This window comes from Mytilus californianus, unplaced genomic scaffold, assembly GCF_021869535.1.
Source record: "Mytilus californianus isolate M0D057914Y unplaced genomic scaffold, xbMytCali1.0.p SCAF_8, whole genome shotgun sequence".
In the NCBI taxonomy this organism is placed as follows: Eukaryota; Metazoa; Mollusca; class Bivalvia; order Mytilida; family Mytilidae; genus Mytilus; species Mytilus californianus.
In genome coordinates this window covers 16,524,274-16,550,898 of record NW_026262734.1, presented here as the reverse complement: position 1 = coordinate 16,550,898, position 26,625 = coordinate 16,524,274, and the positions used below count along the sequence as shown (strand labels likewise).

General features: G+C 32.9%; 1 protein-coding gene across 1 annotated transcript; it reads right to left on the bottom strand.

Annotated features, from left to right (window-relative positions):
* Positions 1-1,262: 1,262 nt before the first annotated feature.
* LOC127711912 (uncharacterized) lies at positions 1,263-4,613 on the bottom strand. Its single transcript, XM_052218068.1, has 3 exons — positions 4,564-4,613; positions 2,880-3,253; positions 1,263-1,788 (listed from the first exon to the last, which is right to left on the bottom strand). The coding sequence occupies exons 1-3, from the start codon at positions 4,611-4,613 to the stop codon at positions 1,490-1,492; spliced, it is 723 nt and encodes a 240-aa protein (XP_052074028.1). The 3' UTR covers positions 1,263-1,489.
* Positions 4,614-26,625: the final 22,012 nt, after the last annotated feature.

The following is a 26,625-nucleotide window of genomic DNA, read 5'->3' as shown; positions in this document are numbered from 1 at the left end:
TCTAGCCTTTCAAGGAGTGCAATATGGAAGAAAGAGAGAACACGTTGCAAGAGTATTTTTTAGCAACTGAAATACATATTATTGACACTTTAATATGCTTTCTTACTTTTTCATAGACACATGATCCTAACTAATAAAAGACTTGTTTTATTTCACCAAGTCCTAATGGAAACAATTATATTTTGATGACCTTCAAAATAAGGAGACGTGGGATGCTTGCCAGTGAGACAACTATTCACCAGAGTACAAATAACGTTGATGTTCGATATTAACATGGTGGACATGAACACAATCCACATCCACAACCATAACAAACTCCTCTAAGAAAAAAAAATTGGCAACCATCTTCCCTACAAAGTTCAACATGATATAAAATCAGGTGCTTGATTCTATTCTGTGTTGTTCAATAATTTCGGGAAGTTGTATTGATAACTGTTACATGTAGATCATTGAGGTTAAAAGTTAAGACCTCCTTTAATTCATTCAAATATATAATTATGTAAAATATATAATTATTTTTTTTTTCTTTTGAAAATAACATTAAATCAATTACACATCAGAAGATAACAAGTTCATATTAGTTGGTAGATCCAAGTACCTCAAGACATTGCGATAAAGACATTGGCTGGTACTCCTTTGACTTGACTCTTTCTAGCAGTTCTATTTGTAAATCAAGCTTTTTCATTTCTTTCTTCTGCTTTTTGATCTCAGCCCTAAAATACACAACCTGTTGAACAAAACAGAAATGTTAAACATATGAATTAATCAACAATTGTACATGACTAATTTGTAAAAAGATTACAAACTCCTGTTCAGCTGAATGAATACAATGCATTTCAAGAAAATCGATCAGCATAAAAAAATGATATGATATAAATAGATGTGGGATATACTACACCAAGAAGACAGTAACCCAATGACAAAATATTACAAAACTTCATTAAGAGGGAAGGGAAAAATACTTCAACAATATGTAAAGGAAGGTCATATTTTGCAATTAAGGTAATTGACTTTTTGAATGTTTGCTTGGACGCCGTTTAAGAGAATATTACTTTGTCTGTGTCAGTTAAAAAGAGTTACTAAAAAGGATACTCAGCATTCATGTGTCAACATCCAGCAAGTCTGACTAATCTGAAAGTGCTCACATGTTATAACTCATCATTGTCAAGCTGCTGACCAAATATGAATTTGTTCTGTTTAGTAGTTTTTCATAAAAATGTGACAAACACATTTATTGGGAGGAGCGGACAAACAGGGTGAATGTAAGTCTTCACTCCCAGTGTGGGAGTACACTTAATTGTATATGTGTAGACAGTATATAAATCGGAAAATCGTCCTGAATATGCATGAAACATTTGTCCCTGGATGTTAAGGAAAAAATAATTAAACAATCAATTTTCAATATTACTACTAGTACATATATTAAAAAAATAGCTGTATTGCCAACAAAGTATGGGGGACACATTATACTACCGGACATAATTAACTGTTATATATTCACCTGAAGCTCATACACATCCTCTGCTGTTGCTTTTCTCTTCTTTGCGGCTGCAGTAGCTATAGGGACAGCATGGGATTCATAGAACACAGGTCTAGTCGGGTTTACTACAATTGGTACTCCCCGGTAACCAATAAACCCTGCAATTACTGATGGCGACTGAGGTGAAGGAGGTGTAGGAGGTTGCAGTGAGGAGGCAGATTGACATTCAGGAGCTGACTCAAACAAATCCTGGGATCCTGTACATGCCATTTCGGAATCTTCTGGCAATGTAGCTTCAGTTGCACCAGCTGAAACAAAGACAAAATAGCTCTTAAATTTAATGTTGTAAGCCAATTAATACGCAAAAGGTTTAGTTTTAAAAATACGATAGGGGTATAAACATTTTAAGATTTAGATCACAGACACGTTATGGAGTAGATCCCCCCCTTTTTTTTTGTCGGAAATGTCAATGTATTTGAACTACTTTTTCTATTTATTTGTTATATTCAATATTTTATCAATTGGTTTGAACAGTAGTTATATGAGGGGACAACACATATAAAGTGAAATATAGTTGAGTTATTGTTTCGCCATGTCACGGGTTGTATATGCTGCAAATTTTTTTTAAAAACTTTTGATAACCCTCATTATACATAGAGGTAAACCTTCATGTTGATTCCCTTAAAAACATCTTGTAAGAAAGTGTTAATTAGGACAAAGTTATTATGATGTTTTTTTGAAAGTTGTAAAATTCTAGCAAGACAGGATATAGGGACGAATATTTGTATGGTACGATCTTCAATCGGGCCGAGATTACTTAATTTAATAGGGCGCCAACAACAAATTGAGGAGAGCACCTGTTCTTAATTCTCGCATATCAGCATGGAACAGTGATGTAGATTCATCAGAAATGATAGGGTTAAAACCTTTTCTTTATTCGCATATTGACAGGGTAAACGCAAATACGATTGAATAACATTTCAAGAAGGTATAATTATATTTCCTAACATGCGGAATTTGTAATGTTTACATTGTCACTGATTGTGAGGGCAAGGTCAATATTTAGTACATTTAAGTGCAAAAACATCGAATGCGATGCAGACGATTTGATCATTTTAGAAATAAATATTGGTTAAATACCTTTCAAAAATATGAATAACTATGAAAATATACTTGTATAGAAAGTATTTGCGTGACAATTTAGCACATGAACAAGGAAAAAGTTTATTTCAACAGTTTCTAAACGATAATTTGGGTGCATAGTGATACCGGCGTACATAAATTTTTGTTTCTACATCGATGTTATTCCTTCAACTAGGGTACATTTGATAGCACAACTTCATAGAAGTTTCCAAAGGTGTACAGAAACTTTAAATTGATAAGAGAAAATATTACATACCAATAATGCAGCTTTCTACACCTCCTATGCCCTTGAAGGAAGCAGAGTCCTCACACAGGTCTATTGTTCTATTTATTGCCACACTCAATGGTTTAGCCTGAGGTCCACCACCAGTTTTTACATGGTCTCTCTTCTTCACTGAGAAAATCTTCTTTGCCTCTTTCTTGGTGTTGCCCCACTTGTCTTTACACTCCTTGGCTGACCTATGGGCAACACCAAGAGAAGACACTATCAGGGAAATCTTTGCCCAGACTGCTGTTTTCCTTTTATTGCTGACTGCGCTACTGAATTTGTCATTAATGACTGCGAAATTCTTCTCGAATTCATCTTGAAGGACACTGATCTCAGCCTCTGAGAAATTAGGCTTTCTTTCCCTTGTTTTTTTTTACATTACACTGATTACATGGATTAACAGAAGGTAAGGCGGCCATATTTGTTTATGGAGGAAGTTCAGAAAATCTGAATAATGGGTAACTTAAATAGCCTCTAAACCATAGTTAAAGTTTAACGACAGGTTAAGATATGTTAACGGTCACGTTAGCTAACGCTACCGTTAAATCAACTTGAACAACAGCTTTTTAACCTTCCGTTAAGTAACGCCACGTTAAACTTTTTAACGACACGTTAAGGCTAACGCTACCGTTAAGTTAACGACAAGTTGAACAACCGGCCCCTGGTATCTTTCGTCCCTCTTTTAGTCAGAACTCGAGATCGCTCCAAAATAACGCTGTCCATCTTTCAAACCGCGTGTAAATTTCGGAAACGTCGCCGAGTTTAAACATTCATAAGGTAGAGGAGGGACGAAAGATACCAAAGGGACAGTCGTAGGTGTTTATGTTCAAATGTTGAATAAAAAACAGATGAAATTAATCTGCAAATGATGCTCTTTCGATTGGTACAATTTTCGTAAACATAATTTAAGGGGAAAACAACTAAAATAGCATTTTCAAAACTTTGACATTATGCAAAAATCGTGACGCATAACAGAACGTTACACTACACATGCACCAGGCTGGAGAGTTTGTAAACAGACAGAACAAGATGGAGATAGATAATCAAAAACATTTAAAATGTTCCTGTTTTAAAACTTCCTGTCTTTCTAAAGTAAACATATAACATATGATTGGACCAGGTATCCTCATAGGTGACAATACATCTTATCGCTATTTGGAAATCTGTCCCGCTTGACCCGAGAATCTGTCCCGCTTGGACTTTTGACGTCATACAACAATCACTTTTCCATTGTGGTGTCAGATATTTTCTATTATGACGTCAAAATTTTACGGGAACTTTAGTAATGTCCAGTAATGGCGGACAAATAGCGATAAGGTGTATTGAAAATAACTAACACTAGTTATTGATCTATCTTGGAAAAAGTTTCTTGGATTTATACTTGGAATTACTCTATACTTGGAAATAATTTTGCTTGGAGTAATAGTTCTAGAAAAAGTATTGTCATGGAAAGAGCTGACATGTTGCAATGTACATTATGTTACTTGATGTGCTGCAATACACACAATACAGTAACTAAGCAATCATTATGAACTACTTTTCCTAGGACGGAAGTCATTGACTAAGCTTAAACATTCAATAATAAAGAATAATCTATTTATATTAATAAGGAAAAGTTCTTCTATGTCTTAAGCGAGGTACAGAAAAATCATATATATACGGTGATAATCACCAAGGTTCAAATTTATTTTCTGAAGTATAGGAAGACAATGTGTACCCCATTGTTAAATTTACATTGCTTTTAAGATTTAAATAGATATCTTGAGATTGACTGTATGTTACCATAGTTTACAAAAAAAAAAAATAATATAACAGATCCATATAAAGTGTATTTTATAATAATGCCACAATATCTATTATCATCATCCATGTAAAATATATGCTCGGTATATCAAATATGTAACTCCACAGATACACACATATACTATGTGCGAGTTAATTATATCAAATAGTCATACAAATTGCTCATAAACATCAAAGTTCACTGAGATTTAATACCAACATTCTTGTTGGCATACTTTACCATGAGCTGTGTTGCATATACATGGCATATAAACATGTGTTCGCCATATTCTTAAAGCTGTTGAATCCAAGGATAGCAGGTACCATCATACATGTATAAAATGATAGATAGACAAAGTCATCTGTGCACGATAAGTTCAACAGGATTATTCTACATAGTTCTATGGTACCGAATCAAAAGTTTATATAAAAGAAAGAAGTCAAAGGTTTCCCATCATAGTTTAGTTACATACATTTTTTTTTTTGTACCTGAGGTCGTTGAATATAGATCATTATACAAATAAGGAGACGTGGTATGATTGCCAATGAAACAACTATCATCCATGCTTACTAGTATTAACAAACCACATTTGCAAAGTTGAATAAAATACAGTTGATAACTGGTATTTATTACTAAAAAGAAAATGCCCAACTATATTAAACAGTATTTGACTATCAACATAGATAAACAAGGTACTAACTGGACATAATGCACTAGTTAATAAACAAGTGAGAACAATCACCTTAATATAATGCTCAGAATATGACATTCATAAAACTTGTTCAATATCATTAGAGAACTCTAAATCTTAAATACTGAAAGCCACCTCTGATAAGTACACTGTACTATGCAAGATAATGATATAACTGGACTAAAAATACACACAACCTGTAATTAACTGCCTTCACAGCGCTTTCGCGCAATGATTTTCCATGTTGTGCCAATGATAATTGTGCACGCTAACTTCTACTTTTCTTTTCATAATTTTAAAACATATAGTTTTAAATTCCATTTTTGAAACTCTTATGAAAATCCTGTTATTTTTTCATATTTTTAGAAAGAAAAAAGGTGCCAATGTTAGATGTATGAAAAATCTAGAGCGAAGCATTTCCCGCAATATTTTCAATTGATTATATCTCAAAAACAAGGACATGGACATTTTATTTTTTCTCTGCTTTTTAAGTTCCGTTATTTTTTTATTTTTTCTCTGCTTTTTAAGTTCCGTTATTTATATACTATCAATTTAAAACTGTCTTTTAGAAAGATTGCTATTTTTAAACGGAGGAGCGAACATCTTTAAAGTATGTTAATTATATATAATCTATTCTTCTTCTTTGTTTTAGTTATCACTAAAATTACCAGGACTTTCAGAAATAATGGTATGACAATTAACTTAATCGAATAAATTAGAAATTTGTATTATATACTTTACACTTTCTAACTCTGTGTCATATAGGTTTGTGGTTTAAGATGACAATATTTCTGTAATTCAAAATGTTTAATTGGAAACGATTTACCAATAGATTGAAGATTTTTGTGGTTGTTATTATAATACTTAAATGTAATTGAGATCTGAAATCTGATACCTCAAATATCCGTGTCGATTATATTTTATGACATGTTTACTTATTATTCTGATTTTTAGCTTTTAAAATTAGCCTATTAGTGGTGGCTTTTTTAGGAATTTTCTGTAAATTTGTTTTCTTAGAAACATGTGCATATTTACTAGGTGTGCCTTCAAAATTATTATTAACAAAATATTATTAAATAGACTAAATGCATTTCTCAAAAAGAGCTTCAACTAAACAAATCTGATAATAACAGTCTATATATAGTCCGTTTGAATACAGAACTACATTAGTACAAGATAGAAATATTGGTACTTAAATATACTCAAATACAGACGAAGGCAACATAGCCATCACAAACTTTTTTAATATGGATGGCATTATTCCTCTTGTTGGTTGATTAATTAAGCTGTTTTCCTCATCAGTTATACCTCGAGTTTGACATACACAGTCATCTCAGTACCAGATGATTAAACAATGTTGACTGCTGTACCCCTATTTTTGACATTTTTACCTATTGTGTCTGTTTGTTTTGTTTCATGAAATCTATTACCGTGTATTATTTTAGCCCCTAACTATGATTATAATAAGAATTTTCATATATTGTGTATGTGTTTTCAAAGAAGCCAGGTTATTTAATTTCACTTTCAGATATATTGATGATGTTCTTTCCATTAACAATCCGAACTTTTCTGACTGGGTTCCATTAATATATCCACCAGAACTAGAAATTAAAGAAACAACACACATGGCTTCCTCCGCCTCATTTTCAGACTTATACCTCGAATTTGACATACACAGTCATCTCAGTACCAGAATCTATGACAAACGAGACGATTTTAATTTTGAAATTATCAATTTCCCCCACCTTAGTAGCAATATACCAACTTCACCTGCATATGGGATATACATTTCCCAACTTATTCGGTATTCAAGAGCTTGCAGCTCCTACTCAGACTTTGTAAAACGTCACCAGTGTCTGAGCAGAAAGTTGATGAACCAGGGGTATGTCAAAGAACGTCTCGTCCTTTTTCTAAAAGAGTTCATCGGAAGGTACCAAGAACTTGTTGATAAATAAACCGTATCAACTTCACAAATGATACACGATGGTCTTGAAGTATAGATTTTGCGTACTGACGTTGCTTATCATCTTAATAACGTGTTATAGTATTCTTTTATTTATCTTTATTAATATTACTTTTACTGTTAAGTCTGTTTTGTTTAGATATCCATTTGACGTGACTCTGTGCTTATGTATCCCGTCATACTTTGAACGACAAAATTATTTTATTTATTAATATTACTTGTTGAGTCTGTTTTTTTGTGATATACATTTGACGAGATTCTGCACTTATGTATATCGTCATACTTTGTACCACACAATTATTTTATTTTATTTATTAATATTACTTTTACTGTTGAGTCTGTTTTTTGTTATATCCATTTTACGTGACTCTGTATTTATGTACCCACTCATACTTTGAACGACAAAAGTATTTTATGTCTATCTGTGCGAATTTTAAACGCGCGATTTTACGCCAGTACTTAAATTCTTCCATCCTTTATGGGTGGATTTTACATAGATAAATAAAATCGTATAATATAAGCAAAATGAGGATTTTAAATTTGATGTATGCCTTTTTGTGCTTCTTCGTTACATTTGTTTGTTTTTTATAGTGATTAAGATGATTAAACAATGTTGACTGCTGTACCCCTATTTTTGACATTTTTACCTATTGTGTCTGTTTGTTTTGTTCACGCATCGTTGTCAATATAATGGAATTTGATGCGACTGTCATACAAGTGAGAGGTTTAGCTAGTTATAAAACCAGGTTCAATCCATCATTTTCTACATAGGAAAATGCTTGTACCAAGTCAGGAATATGACAGTTGTTATCCATTCGTTTGATGTGTGTTTTTTTTTTTTTTTGATTTTGCCATTTGATTGGGGACTTTACTTTTTGAATTTTCCTCGGAGTTCAGTATTTTTGTGATTTTACTTTTTATATATGTTCCGTTTTATAAACTCTTTTATACCAAGATGTCGTGAAATGAAATTGGATACCCTGCATTTATCGTGCTTTTCAATAACATTTAATCAAATCGCTAAAAGATCCCCCTCCTAAATTATTGAAAACTGTCTTCTGCATTGACAATAATATCTTTGTGTAAATTAGATACGCCATCGAGGTGTATCTAATACATAATTGTTATTTAATTATGTTTTCAATATCTTCTTTTGTCTATATATATAATCCCTTAAATACCCTATTTTCCGTAACTGTTATTTTAAAGTTGATCAGTGGTGACTAAGATATCAAATTATTCGAATGATTAACAATAACAACTGCCTATATGTTGTTTTCTTCTATAAGTAAGCCACGTGCATTTATTTTACAAAACCGATTACCATTAAAACTCATTAACAGTGCTAAAATAGAAATAGATATTTTTCTTCCGTGGTTATGTTGGAATATGAAGAAAAAGATGAAAATAGAATTTTCTTAAAAGCACGTTGTTTTTGTGTTTAGTTACCCGAATAAATGTATGTTTCGACAGCAATCTTTTAGAGAAGATAAAGACCTTCAAACAGATGATATATTGTTATAACATTTTTAAATGCATTATAGAAAAATTAGGAAGTAATATTACAATATACAAACCAGTTTTCCTTAAAAATAATCATAAAAGGCTGTACGCCTAAATTTTAAAGTAGACTAATTATATCTGATTAGAAATAATGCTAAAATAATAAGCTTCATCGAATAAATTAGAAATTTGTATTATGAAAAATATATCCACTTTTTACTTTCTAGCTTTGTGCGATGTAGGATTGTGGTTTAAGGTAAAAATATTTCTGCAATTAAAGTGGAAAAAATTAATCAACGAACTGAAGATTTTTGTGGTATTTAGTATAATGCCTACATGTAATTGGAGATCTAAAACCTGCTACCTCAACTATAATAATCTTGAACCTACTATGGGTAAATATGCATCAACAACAAATAAAACTTTCCGTGTAAATTATATTGTATGACATGTGTTCTTTCTGTTTATATTGTTAGCCTTCAAAATTAATCAATTAGTGGTGAGATTTTGGGGAATTTTCTGTTAATGTTTTTTTCTTAGAAACATGACAGGAGTCTATTTTTGTGAACACAAAATAATATTGTACACCAGTTCGTATTAATTCTATGTAGAGTATTACTCTTTATAGGATGACATATTACTTTCTATAAAGAAATAGCAATAAGTATATGCATATAGCACTGCATATTTACTAGGTGTGCCCTTCAAAATTGCGTCCATTTGAATGTTGTTGGGTTTTTTTCGGGTGCTATCATTGTTTTTGTATCACCTCATACATTGAAATCGATCTTTATTTCACAACAGTGTAAAAAGTCAGTCCCTTAACACATCGTTGTCAATATAATGGAATTCTATATTCTAAGTGAGAGGTTTAGCTAGCTATAAAACCAGGTTTAATCCACCATTTTCTACATAAGGAAATACCTGTTTCAAGTCAGGAATATGACAGTTGTTTTCCATTCGATTGAGCTTTTGATTTTGCTATTTGATAAGTGACTTTCAATTTTGAATTTTCCTTGGTATTTTTGTTATTTTCCTTTTAAAAAAAGGCAAAATCAAAAGCTCAAACACATTAAACGAATAGAAAACAACTGTCATATTCCTGACTTGGTACATGCATTTCCGTAAAGGATATAAGCCAATTACAGTCCATTCTGTAAAATATTGGACGGGTCTGAGGCCGCAGGCCAAATACCTGTTCAAGACCATTTTGCATGATTTATGAAATTGATACGGAATATTTATCAACGAGGTCTTGTTATCTTCCGATGAACTTTTTTAGAAAAAGGACAAGACGTTCTTTGACATAACCCTGGTTCATCAACTTTCTGCTCAGACACTGGTGACGTTTTGTAAATACCGAATGAGATGGGAAATGTATATCCCATATTCAGGTGAAGTTGGTATATTGCTGCTAAGGTGAGGGAAATTTATAATTTCAAAATCAAAATCGTCTCGTTTGTCATAGATTCTGGTACTTAGAAGACCACTTAGGTCAAATTCGAGGCTTAAGTCTAAAACAAATGAGGCGGAGGAAGCTGTGTCTGCTGTTTCTTTAATTTCTAGCTCTGTTATCAATTTATAACAGTCTTTTAAACAGAGCAGCCAAAATCCTTAAAATCAAAACAGATACTTCTTTAACTTAACTTTCCTGCTTTACTTTTCATGTTGTTCTTTGGGAATTTTTCTTTAAAACTGATAAATAACTTGTGTCTATTTTCTTTGAAATTTTAAATATGAAACCTTATATATTGTCAAGGAAGTTAATGGATTCAGTCTTAATTTTTGCTTAGTTATTTATCTTTATCTTTCATATAAGCAGATGTTAATATACGATTCTACATTTCTTCTCCAACTGAACCTTTTGAAGTCTAGCATATGTATTTAATTACTTCCACAAAAATACGACTTGAAATATGCAGAGTTCACGAACTAATAACTAACACCAGGAACAAGAAATTAAAAGAAAAGATATATCATTATAAAAGGGCAATATATAAAAAAAACATGAGGAAAGAATAAGTAACAGGGTATTAGTAGAGAGCACAAATTGATACATATGCGCTAACAGGGTTATTTCAACTCCATGAACCCAGGACTAACACCACGTGCACTCGAAATGAAAAAAAGACAAATTCATTCAAAAGGGGTAACGTTTAAAGGACGATTAAGCAGCAAATAAGTAGCGGATAAGTAACAGGGTATCAGTCGATCGCAGAAACGGGTACATACACGCTAATATGGTTATTTCACTACTTCGAACCAAGAACTAACACCAGAGACAAGACCATAAACGAAAATCAAGCATTAAAAATGTGCAAGGTATAAAAATCGAACGAGGAACAAACATGAGCGCGGAGACTGTGAAATATGTGCAAACAGGGTAATTTCAGCTCACCGAATCCATGACTAAAACCAGAGACAAGAAAATAAAAGAAAATCAAGCAATAAAAAGGTGGAATGTATAAAAAGCAAATAAGGAACGATTAAGTAGCGAATAAGTAACAAGGTATCAGTCGAGCGCTGAAACGGGTACATACACACTAACAGGGTTTTTTTCACCTCTACGAAACAATAGCTCACACCAGAAAACAAAACAAAACGAAAAGAAAACTTTGAAAGGGAGAAACATATTAAAAGCGAATATTTTCTTAAATAGGAGAATGTCATTCCATAGATAAATAAATGAGAGCTTGTTTAATTTATTGCTCGGAGAAATATAATTTAAAATGACATCGGAATGACTTTACTCCCGCAGGTAAGTACGGCCAGCTCAGAGAGTTTTTGACAAAATGGCAGTGAGTTCATCAAAACGTAACGTATATATCAGTATATAAGTGTTCTTCCTCGTTACTCTATACGTATAATAACAGATTTTTCTATTTCTTTATGAATTTAATTTTATAAAGCTGAATATGTTATAAAGTACGTCAGGTTGAGATTGTCTGATATCGGTTGTGATATTCTGGAACAATGTTGAGATCTTCTGTCAAATAAAAATTCCAACTAGCTAATCGTCAATCGGATACAACCGTCAGAATTCGTGAACCTTCTGTATAGTGATTGTCATTATGACTTGTTTCTCGCTTTGACATTAGTTTTGTATGATCGAGTCCTGTTGGTCTATCTTAATATAGTTACTAAAGAGTAATGGTTTTTATAGCCTAGAAAACGAGATGTAAAGTCTAGCGCTGAAGAGCTGAAGATGTTAAGTGAGCGCTGGAGAAGTAATGTCTAGCGCTCAAGATGTAAGGTCTAACCTGTAGATGTAAAGTCGAGCTCTGTAGGAATTAGGTAGCAAGCAATGCACAGTTAGGAGTTTTGCAATTCGGCCCGGTGATCTTTTCAAATAAGAAAATTGGTGTGCAATAAAATTTATTCCTAGATAGCGGAAGAATAATATAACTTTCAAAAAGGGTTTATATGAACCATAAGATTGTGTTCGCATGTTTTATAGCCAATTTTCTGTTTGACAGTCCTTGTATCACATTCGTACCGGCATTAGGTCCAGAAATTATTGAAGCGTGTTTTTTAACACCTTTTATACGCTCAAACTTTTCAATTCAATTTTATCGAAAAAAAAATGTTAAATGTATATGTTTTTTTGTTTCCATACATATGCACATACATGACACAATAGTAAGCCTTATCTGTTAGGAAGCAAGGCAGGACTTTGCATCTACAGCTCTGAAAATTTAGATCTACAGCGCTGGACTTAGCTTCTACTGCGCCGAACTTTATACGTACAGCGCTTGACTTTAAATCTTCAGCGCTAGACTTTCTATCTCGTTAGCTAGACTTTAAAAACACAACTCTTAAGTATCGGTATTTACCAAAAGGACTCCATATAAAACTAATGTCAAAACCAAAAGCAAGTAAAAATGACAACCACTATACAGAAAGTGCATGAATTTTGACGGTTATATCCGATTTATACGTAGCTAGTTGAAAATTTTATTCGACAGTAGATCTCAACATGTTCCAGAATATCACAACCGATACCAGACAATCTCAACCTGACATACTTTATAACATATTCAGCTTAATAAAATTATATTCTTAAGAAATAGAAAAAAAAATTGTTTTTATACGTTTATATCGATTAAGATGAACACTTATATACTGATATATACGTTACGTTTTGGTGAACTCACTGTCATTTTGTCAAAAACTCATTGAGCTGGCCGCACTTACCTGCGGGAGAAAAGTCATTTCGATGTCATTTTAAATTGTATTGGTCCAAGTAATGAACAAGACAAACTCTCATTTAGTTATCGGGGCCTCGGTGGCCGAGTGGTCTAAGTAGTTACTACTGTAATCACTAGCCAGTCAATACTGAGGTTGTGAGTTCGAACCCCGCTTGTGCGGGTGCACTCGACTCCAATCTTAATTGACTAGGATTGCCAGTTTTCCTATCGAAGGTCGGTGGTTTTCTCCGGACACTCCGGCTTCCTCCACCAATAAAAACTGGCCGCCACGCAATAGCCCACAGCGGTGCTGAAAAGTGGCGTTAAAACACCAACAATCAAAATCAATCATTTAGTTATCTATGGCATGACAGTCTCATATTTAATAAAATATTTACCGATTGACAATAAATTGACGAAAAGTCAACCTACCCTATCTATATTTTTGATATTTTGTACAGGAAAAGCTCAACTGGAAGTGCCAGTAAACTTTTTTCTCGCTTAACCATTTGGTTGAGATTTGATGGTTTACCAGGCGTGTCATAATGGAAATAGTTTTAAATAGACTGTGAGGTTTCTTTTAATTTTTAATTGTTTGATAGTTTTATATTGCAACACCGTTTGACTCTTCTACATGTTCTACGATAAATTAGTACTACGATTGGATATCTTAACTTAAGTTGTTTTATGCATATCAGCCCAGAATATTACCAGGTTGATTTGTAGCTTGTACAAAGGTACATTTCTAAACCATTTTTAGCTCAACTGAACCGAAGTCCATGTGAGCTATTGCAATCACTTGGCGTTCGTCGTCATCGTTAACATTCTCAAAAATCGTCTCCTTTGAAACGACAATCGGATTGGAACACACGTTTGTGTTGGTTTTTCTTCATTTATTAGTCGGCAAACATTGTCGGTGTAACTTAACAAGGACCACTACAGGGTCAAACAACAGGTTTATTTTGCAAATATCTCAAAAACCGTTAGTTTGTGCCAAATTCTAACAGAGGTTTAAAATGTTTAGTATGATGAGATTTATCCTTGGACTATGCCGATTTTTTTTGATTTTTTTTTTTTTTTTTTGAGGATCAGTAGATGGAGATGTATTGCCCTTTATTGATACTTTGAGTATTTTAATGTTATTATATTAAAAAATCTTCTTCTTAAAACCAGAAAGTGGATTGGAACCAAACATCATGTAAATATTCCTTAGGGTATCCTGAAGAAAAGATGACAAGACAATTTTTGATCCGTCGCAAACACGAAAGTTGTTACTTATACAAATTTCGTAAAAACCTTATGTTCTGAGCCAAATCCTAACAAGGGCAAACAAAAAAGTATGTGTGTTTACTGTTCCATGCTGAAACAAATAGGGTCGGTGGGTAGTTAAGAGTGCTTAATGAAAAATAGTCCCAAAAACATGTTTAGGGTAGGTAGCGGAACAGTAAACACACATACTTTTTTTTTACCCAGTGGGTATAAGTGTTCAGCATGAATATATCTGTCAATTGAGGTCGATCAACAGATTTTGCAAATATCTCAAAGACCGTTATAGTTTTTTTTCATAATTTGGGAGAGGGTCAATTGTTCAGCATGATAAAACATATCCATAATCAAGAGTTAAGGATAAAGCAAAAAACCGGAAAACACCAAATAATATACATATACAGACCGACAAAAAAAATTAAGTACAAATGAACATCAAAGAACTCATTTTCAAAATGGGTAAAATGTGTTATTTTTTAAAACGTGTCTTAAATGGATGTAACTAGATATACACATCTTTAATTTAATGCACAATATTACACATATTCTGAGTCTTAAATTATAAGAGCATATGATAAAGTAAAATTTAAATTACACGTCATCAAATTTAAACTTTGTCTTGAAGTTTCATAAGTTCACTCGAAAAGGTCCTCTGCTATATCTTTTCTTATGTTTTTAGCATCACCTATTTGTCCATCGAAATTTCCACAAATAGCCCTAGCATTTTCAACGTCCCTTGTTACTTCATCATCAAACGATTCTTCGATACAGACGTCCTTGTTAATTTCGAAAATATTGTGGAGAATCACACAGTCTGAAATAACATCCAACAAAAAATGGAAGCTGGCTATCAAATCGCTTGAGCAGTCTTCTAAACTGGGCCTTTAATCGGCCAAAAGAGTTTCCCACGACCATCCTTCCACTAGATAATTTGTAGATGTATGAATCATGTATTTCTGTTAGTTTTCCTTTAAACGGGGTCATTAACCTTGGTAGAAGTGGATAGGCGGCATCTCGTATCAAATGAAGAGGTACATGTGTGTTATTTAGATTTAACACCTTCTCCGGGAAAAATCCCTGGTTTCCAATTTCAAAAAGCGAAGAATGTTTGACCACTCGGGCATCGTGTTCTTTTCCAAGCCATCCGACATTTATATGTATGAATTTATAAGAATGATCTACCACAGCCTGCATAATAATACTGTAATAACCTTTCCGGTTGTAAAAGTCACTCGAATTCACAGAAGGCACAATTATAGGTATGTGCGTGCCGTTTATAGCACCAATGGTTTGTGGAAATCCTAAGTTGGCAAAGCCGTTTACTACATCATCAGCCGCTTGGTTTCCTGGGAATTTTACGAATGTTTTAGTCTGAACTTGTCTCATTTTCATGCATGCTTTGTGAACAACATCACACGCCTTCGATTTCCCTTATCCAAATAATGCGGTCATCGATCGAAAGTCCATCTGCGTACCAAGATACCAGAGTCATTAGAAGTATTTTGCCAACAGGAACAGCCGATCGCATCACTGTATCCTTCTTTTGTAGATGTGGACCTAGCTTTTCTTCCGAGAAACTAAATGTTTCCTTCGAAATTCTAATATGGTGCCTCCAATCCCAATCTGACCAAACATTTGTTGCATCATTGTAAATGTCAACTGTTTGTTCTTTTGCCCACAGTGCTCTTTCTGTGCATGGCTTGGTAGCAAGAGCAACAAACAACAAACATGCCATTTTTCGCCCTCGTTGCAATGAGAGAAAAAAGTTTTCTCCTCTGTTTTTTATTTTGTAACACCATCTTTTTCTCCATTCTCTTATCTTGATTTCAAGTGTAAAAAACTTGTCTAGTGACAATCCAGAGAACAAAGCTCAACAATATTTTGCGATTGAAGTGCACCATACTTGTGTCTTGTAGTGAACATTTTAACATCTGTATCACAATGCATACATATCTGAGTAACTGCAAGACAAAATTATCAAGATAGGGGTCTTCTGTTGTTTGGAATTGATCAAGGCACAGTAAAAACATCAAAGTTCCAGGCATATGAAATTAGATGCGGCGAACGCGCGTTTCGTCCGTAAAAGACTCATCAGCGACGCTCTTGCCGAAATATTTGAAAAAGGAGATCATTTAAGAAAGGGGCAGATAATGTTCGTAATATTCGGAAAATGTTCAGATGATTTATTAGTTTGCAGGAATTAATGTAAAAAAAAACAGTGTACAATGATCAAAATTTGCCCTATATCTAAATTTGCCAAAAATACAAACATGTTCGACATTTAAATTTAATTTCACCAAATCTAATGAATCAACATCGTTAGCTTGGTAGTTTTTTCATTGAAAATGTTTCAAAAAAGTACTATATGAAAATCACAACTCCAATCCAGTCAGTATTGAGCGCTATCGAGAAAGTGCAAAAATTCAACATTCAACACTTTACTGATAAAAGTCACTTAAAAGAGCTACGTGGGACATCAAATATGTATTGGTCGATCAACGCCATAAAATCATTTCACAAAAATATCGTGGAAAGTCCATTAAATGTTTCAATGGTCAGTGGTCACTATGCTATCAAATTACTCGAATGATTAACCACTAACAACTGCATGTGTGTTCTTTAGTTCTATCAGTAAGTAATGTGCACTTTTTACCCAAAAAAAACCCCATTAAAACGCACTACTAGTTTAAAAATAGAATGACATATTTTTCTTCAGTGGTTATATTGGAGTATTAAGACAAGAAAAGAATTTTTTTGTATTGAGCTAACCACAATTTTTAAGAAAAGATAATGACCTTCAAACAGGGGAAATGATTCTACAATTTGTAAATGCATTATAGAAAACTCAGGAAAAGTGAGAAAATACCAAATGGGATATATAAACTCATAAATCGAAAACAAAATTACTATGCCATGGTAAAAAACGAAAAACGGAACAAATAGTTCAATATACAAACCTTTTCCGTACCAATATTCAATAAGGATGTTCGCTTCTCTTGTGTTTGTCTATTTGCAGATATTCAGAATCCTCTAGTTTTTTTCCATGTTGTGCCAATGAAAATTGTGCCCGCTAACCCTTACTTTTCTTTTCATAATTTTAAAACATGTAGTTTTAAATTCCATTTTTTTGGAAAGAAAAAAGGTGCCAATGTTAGATGTGAAAAATCTAGATCGAAGCATTTCCCGCAATATTTTCAATTGATTATATCTCAAAAACAAGGACATGAACATTTCATTTTTTCTCTGCTTTTTAAGTTCTTTTATTTATATGTTATCAATTTATAACTGTCTTTTTTAAAAAAAGATTGTTATTTTGAAATGGAGGAGCAAACATCCTTAAAGAATGCTAATTATATATAATCTATTCTTCTTCTTTGTTTTTGTTATCACTAAAATTACCAGGAAATAATGGTATGACAATTAACTTAATCGAATAAATTAGAAATTTGTATTATATACTTTATACTTTCTAACTCTGTGTCATATAGGTTTGTGGTTTAAGATGACAATATTTTTGTAATTCAAAATGTTTAATTGGAAACGATTTACCAACACATTGAAGATTTTTGTGGTTATTATTATAATACTTAAATGTAATTGAGATCTGAAATCTGATACCTCAAATATCCGTGTCTATTATATTGTATGACATGTTAACTTATTATTCTGATTTTTAAACTTTAAAATTAGCCTATCAGTGGTGGCTTTTTTTAGGAATTTTCTGTAAATTTGTTTTCTTAGAAACATGTGCATATTTACTAGGTGTGCCTTCAAAATTTTTATTAACAAAATATTATTAAATAGACTAAATGCATTTCTCCAAATGAGCTTAAACTAAATAAAGCTGATAATAACAGTCTATATATAGTCCATTTGAATACAGAACTACATGAGTACAAGATAGAAATATTGATACTTAAATATAGTAAAATACAGACGAAGGCAACTTAGCCATCACAAACTTTTCTAATATGGATGGCATTATTCCTCTTGTTGGTTGATTAATTAAAAGAGGGACGAAAGACACCAGAGGGACATTCAAACTCACAGATCGAAAAGAAACTGACAACGCCATGGCCAAAAATAAAAAGACAAACAGACAAATAATAGTACAGATGACACAACATAGAAAACTAAAGTCTAAGCAACACGAACCCAAACCAAAAACTGGGGGTGATCTCAGGTGCTCCGGAAGGGTAAGCAGATCCTGCTCCACATGTGGCACCCGTCGTGTTGCTTATGTTATTACAAATCCGGTAAATAGTCTAATTCGGTAAGTTAAATTCGTGAAAAGGGAAGGGTATTGTAGTTACGACATAAGGAACATATCCGATATCATCTGGAATGTTGCTACGTAGAAATGGAAAGTTCACAATTGGGAAGCTGAAATCATCTCTTTTGTCGTAAAATTTTGTTTTCAACCGACCCTCATTGTCAAGTATGTTAATTATATATAATCTATTCTTCTTCTTTGTTTTTGTTAATACTAAAATTACCAGGACTTTCAGAAATAATTGTATGACAATTAACTTAATCGAATAAATTAGAAATTTGTATTATATACTTTATACTTTCTAATTCTGTGTCATATAGGTTTGTGGTTTAAAATGACAATATTTTTGTAATTCAAAATCTTTAATTGGAAACGATTTACCAACAGATTGAAGATTTTTGTGGTTATTATTATAATACTTAAATGTAATTGAGATCTGAAATCTGATACCTCAAATATCCGTGTCTATTATATTGTATGACATGTTTACTTATTATTCTGATTTTTAACCTTTAAAATTAGCCTATCAGTGGTGGCTTTTTTTAGGAATTTTCTGTAAATTTATATTCTTAGAAACATGTGCATATTTACTAGGTGTGCCTTCAATTTTTATTAACAAAATATTATTAAATAGACTAAATGCATTTCTCCAAATGAGCTTAAACTAAATAAAGCTGATAATAACAGTCTATATATAGTCCATTTGAATACAGAACTACATGAGTACAAGATAGAAATATTGATACTTAAATATAGTAAAATACAGACGAAGGCAACTTAGCCATCACAAACTTTTCTAATATGGATGGCATTATTCCTCTTGTTGGTTGATTAATTAAAAGAGGGACGAAAGACACCAGAGGGACATTCAAACTCACAGATCGAAAAGAAACTGACAACGCCATGGCCAAAAATAAAAAGACAAACAGACAAATAATAGTACAGATGACACAACATAGAAAACTAAAGTCTAAGCAACACGAACCCAAACCAAAAACTGGGGGTGATCTCAGGTGCTCCGGAAGGGTAAGCAGATCCTGCTTCACATGTGGCACCCGTCGTGTTGCTTATGTTATTACAAATCCGGTAAATAGTCTAATTCGGTAGGTCACATTCGTGAAAAGGGAAGGGTATTGTAGTTACGACATAAGGAACATATCTATTTTCCTCATCAATTGCTATTTCCGTTCGATTTCATGAAATCTATTACCGTGTATTATTTTAGCCCCTAACTATGATTATAATAAGAATTTTCATATATTATGTATGTGTTTTAATATATGTTCTTTTATAAACTCTTTTACACCAAGATGTCGTGAAATGAAATTGGATACCCTGCATTTATCGTGCTTTTCAATAACATTTAATCAAATCGCTAAAAGATCTCCTCCTAAATTATTGAAAACTGTCATTCTGCATTGACAATAATATCTTGGTGTATCTAATACATAACTGTTATTTTAATAGGTTTTTAATATCTTTTTTTTTCTACATATATAATCCTTTAAGTACCCTATTTTCCGTAACTGTTATTTTTAAGTTGATCAGTGATGACTAACATATCAAATTATTCGAACGATTAACACTAACAACTGCCTACATGTTGTTTTCTTCTATATGTAAGCCACGTGCATTTATTTTACAAAACTGATTACCATTAAAACTCATTAACAGAGCTAAAATAGAATTAGATATTTTTCTTCCGTGGTTATGTTGGAATATGAAGAAAAAGCACGTTGTTTTTGTTTTTAGCTACCCGAATAGATGTATGTTTCGACAGCAATCTTTTAGAGAAAATAAAGACCTTCAAACAGATGATATATGGTTATAAAATTTGTAAATACATTATAGAAAAATTAGGAAGTAATATTACAATATACAAACCAGTTTTCCTTTAAAATAATCATAAAAGGCTGTACGCCTAAATGTTAAAGTACACTAATTATATCTGATCAATTACTCTTTTATATCACCAAAGTTACTAGGACGTTCAGAAATAATGCTAAAATAATAAGCTTAATCGAATAAATTAGAAATTTGTATTATGAAAAATATATCCACTTTATACTTTCTAACTTTGTACGATATAGGATTGTGGTTTAAGGTAAAAATATTTCTGCAATTTAAGTGGAAAAGATTTATCAACTGACTGAAGATTTTTGTGGTTTTTAAAGGCAGTGCTGTAATGCATTTATGGTTGCCGGGTTAATCTTTCCTTACGCGATGTCCGACATATCTACGTGGGGGGGGTCATTTGGCCATAATAAGATCCGGAAATGTTGAATTCTCTCCTCTTCTTCTTGTGATATAAAATGTTTTTTGTTTCATTTCATTTACATTGGGAAATAAAGAAATGATCAGTGTGTTTTGTTAGTTTTCAAAACTTTTGATATATTTGTATTTTGCATTATAAGCAGTCAACCGATTGACAAACTAGAATTATTTGAATTCCGTGTGGAAGGAGGTCGGGTTAATTTCGAGTGTTATCTGCAATCTAGATGTTTTTAAATCATTTCAGTCGTTGATATAACAATTAAAGGTCGACTGAGCATGAATTATATTGCATATTATAAAGCGCATTTCTGTTTATGCAAGTGAACATATGACGTTATTGTTATTTCGGTAACAGTTATAAAAAGAATTATCGGTCCTGGATAGGTGGCGCCGTGGTAGCCGTTCCTGTTCATAACTTCCGGTACTTGCACTGTGCAAATTTACATTTTTAATTAACGATGTCTAGTACTTGTTGTTGTGTACCTGGATGTCATTTAAGAGGAGGAAATGCATTTCCAAATGACTTAAAAAGAAGTGAAAGTTGGATCAGCGCCATGGCCCATACGCAGATTGGTCGAGAACACGAGTCCATCTCAATCAGCTGTTGTTTGCTAGGCACATTTTACTGAAAACGACTACGTGCAGGAAAGTATTCATGGTAAAACTTTATTTTCTTTTAGAAATATATACAGTTATATATATAATCGCCTTGCGAATAAACCAAAGTATGTTTACAACCGCAATTATCGTTTTAGAATAATAGGGGTGGTTAATTCAAGACGTCTTAATTTTTTGAATTACGATTCAATGTGATCTCTGTTTGAGATTTTTTGGTGAATGCTACAATTATAATGATTTCCTACAAGAGGTATACCATACTGAGAATTATTTCAGCAGTGATTATGCTAATGTATGATATAGTAATGACAGGAATGCATAAGCTTAGTCCAAATAATTATGACATCTTGAAAGGCAATTTTATTTTTTTTCTGTGATGCCTTCCTACGACCGTAAGACAATGTAAGAAGGCGTCACAGAAAAAAAAATAAAAATGCCTTTCAAGATGTCATAATTATTTGGACTAGCATAAGCTATGCCTCAAAAGCTTTCTTGAAAAATATCAATGACAATGTTAACAGTAACAAAACAATGACATGCTCTCATCTATATTATAGTTATTTAGGTACATTGTACGTGTGTTGCATAAGTCTCTCATTGTTTGTCCATTGGATTTACATACATGTTAACGGGAAGGATTGTGCCTGATATTCATATGATGAAGACATAATCTTTCAATCAGTTTAATTGAAGTCTGGAGCTGGCATGTCAGTTTACTGCTAGTAGTCTGTTGTTATTTATGTATTATTGTCATTTTGTTTATTTTCTTTGGTTACATCTTCTGACATCAGACTCGGACTTCTCTTGAACCGAATTTTAATGTGCGTATTGTTATGCGTTTACTTTTCTACATTGGCTAGAGGTATAGGGGGAGGGTTGAGATCTCATAACATGTTTAACCCCGCCGCATTTTTGCGCCTGTCCCAAGTCAGGAGCCTCTAGCCTTTGTTAGTCTTGTATTATTTTTAATTTTAGTTTCGTGTGTATAATTTGGAGTTTAGTATGGCGTTCATTATCACTGAACTAGTATATATATTTGTTTAGGGGCCAGCTGAAGGACGCCTCCGGGTGCGGGAATTTCTCGCTGCATTGAAGACCTGTTGGTGACCTTCTGTTGTTGTCTGTTCTATGGTCGGGTTGTTGTCTCTTTGACACATTCCCCATTTCCATTCTAAATTTTACATACATTGAATCAGGCAAACATAGTTTTAAACTTTTATCCACATTGCAATAAATCTAGTTAACATTTCGCCAGGTAGTCAGACAAAGTATACATTGCTAATGGAAGTTCATTTAATTTTCAAAAAACTAATATTTTATAACCTTTTTCAGGGCGCAAACCCACCTTACAGAGGCTTATGTCTACTGCCATTCCCAGCCTATTTTCCTTGACCAAGCAAGAGACTGAATCGTCTGCAAAAAGAAAAATCGGGGCAGTTTCCCGTGAAAACAAAAGAACTAAACTGGATGAATATTGTAGGAGAAATCTAGAGGAAAGTTTTGATTGTGAAGTTGGTTTTCCTGAAGAAGTCATTCATACTGCAGAAAGGATTTATGACTGTCCACCACCAACTGCCGAGCTAATGCTGAGCTTCACAGATGGAATTACGCAAACACCATCAATGCCTATGTTTTCAGCAGAGAATTTCGCAAATGATGACACAGCCATGCATTTTTATACCTGTTTAGAGTCGTATACCAAATTTTTATTTGTTTTGACCATGCTTGGTCCAGCAGCACATTGTTTGCGAAACATATATTTTCGAATTGATAGCGTGTCAGTTTAAAATCAGTTTTTTTATGACTGATGGAATTGAGGCATTATACAACCAACTATGAACTGTCTAGATTGTTTTCAATATCTGAATCTAGTGTTAAGAATATTGTGTATACATGGATTGTTTTTATGTCTAAACAGTGGCGAGAGGCTAACACCTGGCCATCTAGCGGTTTAGTCAGGTATTTTTCGCCATCTGACATCAAATTAAAGTTTCCTTCAACTAGGATTATAATTGACAGCACAGAATGTCCTGCGAAAATACCTAAAGCTCCTAGAGCTCAACAGGCAACCTTTTCATCATATAAAAACAGAAACACTGAAATACTAGTATGTTCAACACCTGGTGGTTTAGTCAACTATGTCTCTAATGCATATGTTGGTTGTACCAGTGACTGTCAAATAGTTGAACGATGTAGAATAGTTCAATTATGTGATCAGGTGACAGGGTGATGGCAGATAAAGGTTTTAATGTGCAAGATTTGTTTGCTAAAATGGATGTTTCTGTCAATATTCCAAATTTTTTTCAAAAAGAGAAACAGAATTAGTTAAAAAAAAACTCTTGTACGGGATAGAAAAGTGTCAAATAAACAGGTTCATAAAGAGCCAATTATTTGACTTGGCAAAACATACAAAATTCTAACAAATCCTATGAATGGAACTGAAACAAAACTTTCATCTGAAATAAAATTTAGTTGTTTTATATTGTGTAATTTTAGAACTTGTACGTATTGTGCCAAAGGATGCATAAATGAAAGTGGCGCAATGAATTCTGTTCTGATATATATATTTACAATTACATGTACATGTTAATTGTAATGCATATAAAAATAAGGAGATTTGGTATGATATTCAGTGAGTTTATCAAATCAAAGTGCATAAGAAATGGGTATAAGCAGTTACAGGTGTTACTGTTACCGTACAATCTCCAACAATGAGTAAAACTCATACCGTGTAGATAATTTCAGAGATCTTACAACTAAGTTTTGTTTTTGGGTTAAATCATTTTCTTCTGTTGTCTTACAAATATGGAGAGGTGGTTAAAATGCTAATGAGACAACTATTATGACAGTGACCAAACGACGAGATGTCATTTTTGTCGAGCCTGCGACTTTTGTCGCAGAAAGCTCGACATAGGGATAGTGATCCGGCGGCGGCGGCGGCCTTAGCTAACTTCTTAAAAGCTTTATATTTTAGAAGGTGGAAGGTCTGGATGCTTCATACTTTGTATATGGATGCCTCATGTTACGAAGTTTCCGTCAGTCACATGTCCAATGTCCTTGACCTCATTTTCATGGATCAGTGACTACTTGAAAAAAAAGTTAAGATTTTTTGTACATTGTAATGTTAAATTCTCTCTTATTATAAGTAATAGAATAACTATATTTGGTATGTGCGTACCTTGCAACGTCCTCATGCCCGTCAGACAGTTTTCACTTGACCTCGACCTCATTTCATGGATCAGTGAACAAGGTTAAGTTTTGGTGGTCAAGTCCATATCTCAGATACTATAAGCAATAGGTCTAGTATATTCGGTGTATGGAAGGACTGTAAGGTGTACATGTCCAACTGGCAGGTGTCATCTGACCTTGACCTCATTTTCATGGTTCAGTGGTTATAGTTAAATTTTTGTGTTTTGGTCTGTTTTTCTTATACTGTATGCAATAGGTCAACTATATTTGGTGTATGGAATGATTGTAAGGTGTACATGTCTAGCTGGCAGGTGTCATCTGACCTTGACTTCATTTTCATGATTCAATGGTCAAAGTTAAGTTTTTGAGGTTTGGTCTTTTTTTCTAATACTATATGCAATAATTCAACTATATTTGGTGTATGGAAATATTTTACACAGGTTTTTTTTTTTACCTTGACCTCATTTTCAAGGTTCATTGCTCAGTGTTAAGTTTTTGTGTTTTGGTCTGTTTTTCTTAAACTATAAGTAATAGGTCAACTATATTTGTTGTATGGAAGAATTGTTAGCTGTACATGCCTGCCTAGCATGGTTCATCTGACCTTGACCTCATTTTCATGGTTCATTGGTCAATGTTTAGTTTACTTGGTTAATGTTTAGTTTATATGACAATTGTAATAAAGCTTTATATTTAGGACTATCAACATAATATCAATAATTAGTAAAGAAGGCGAGACATTTCAGCGTGTGCACTCTTGTTTTCTTAATTAAGAACTCCTTTTTTATGCGCCTGTTTCCGGACGGGACGTATTATGGTATACCCTTGACCGTCTGTCCGTCGTCAACACATCGGACAATAATTCAAAAAACGCTTTAACCAATATGCATGAAACTTTGGTGAATTGTTTTTCATTCATAAATTACTTTATACTTGGAAATAGTTTTGCTTGGAGTTCTAGTTTCTAGAAAAAGTATGGTCATCGAAAGAGTTGACATGTTGCAATGTAATGTTACTTAATGTTCTTGCAATACACACAATACTGTGACTAAGCAATCATTATGAACTCCTTTTCATAGGATGGAAGTCGTTGAATATGCTAATATAAATCAATAATAAAGAATAGTCTATTTATATTAATAAGGAAAAGTTCTTTTATGTCTTAAAAGTGCGTACCATGGCGAGGTACAGAAAATCATATATATACGGTGATTATCACCAAGGTTCAATTTTATTTTCTGAAGTATAAGACAATGTAGGAAGACAATGTTTACCCCATTGTTAAATTTACATTGCTTATAAGATTAAAATAGATATCTTGAGATTGACTGTATGTTACCATAGTATTTTATGATTATGCCACAGTATCTATTATCATCAACCATGCCAAAATAAATGCTTGGTATATCCAATATGTAACTCCACAGATACAGACATATATATACTATGTGCAAGTTAATTATATCAAACAGTCATACAAATTGCCCTTAAACATCAAAGTGTACTGAGATTTAATACCAGCATTCTTGTTGGCATACTTTACCATGAGATGTGTTACATAAACATGACATATACATTTAAATATGTGTTCTCCATATTCTTAAAGCGGTTGAATCCAAGGATAGAAGGTAAATACCATACATATATAAAATGATAGATAGACAACATCATCTATGCACGATATGTTCAACAGGAGTATTTTACATAGTTCTATGCTACCAAATCAAAAGTTAATATAAAAGAATGAAGTCAAAGGTTTCTCATCATAGTTTAGTTACATATTTTTTTTTGTACCCGAGGTCGTTGAATATAGATCATTATACAAATAAGGAGATGTGGTATGATTGCCTACTTAACAACTATCATCCATGCTTACTAGTAACAAACCACATTTGCAAAGTTGAATAAAAATACAGTTGATATCTGGTATATTTATTCCTAAAAAGAAAATGTCCAACTATATTAAACAGTACTTGACAATAAACATAGA

Coding starts and splice junctions, on each gene's coding strand:
- LOC127711912 (XM_052218068.1), bottom strand. CDS start 4,613: ATGGGGTACACATTGTCTTCCTATACTTCAGAAAATAAATTTGAACCT. Junction 3,254..4,563: donor GAAAATAAATTTGAACCTTG/GTGATTATCACC, acceptor AAAAAAAACAAG/GGAAAGAAAGCCTAATTTCT. Junction 1,789..2,879: donor TGTAGAAAGCTGCATTATTG/GTATGTAATATT, acceptor TCTTTGTTTCAG/CTGGTGCAACTGAAGCTACA.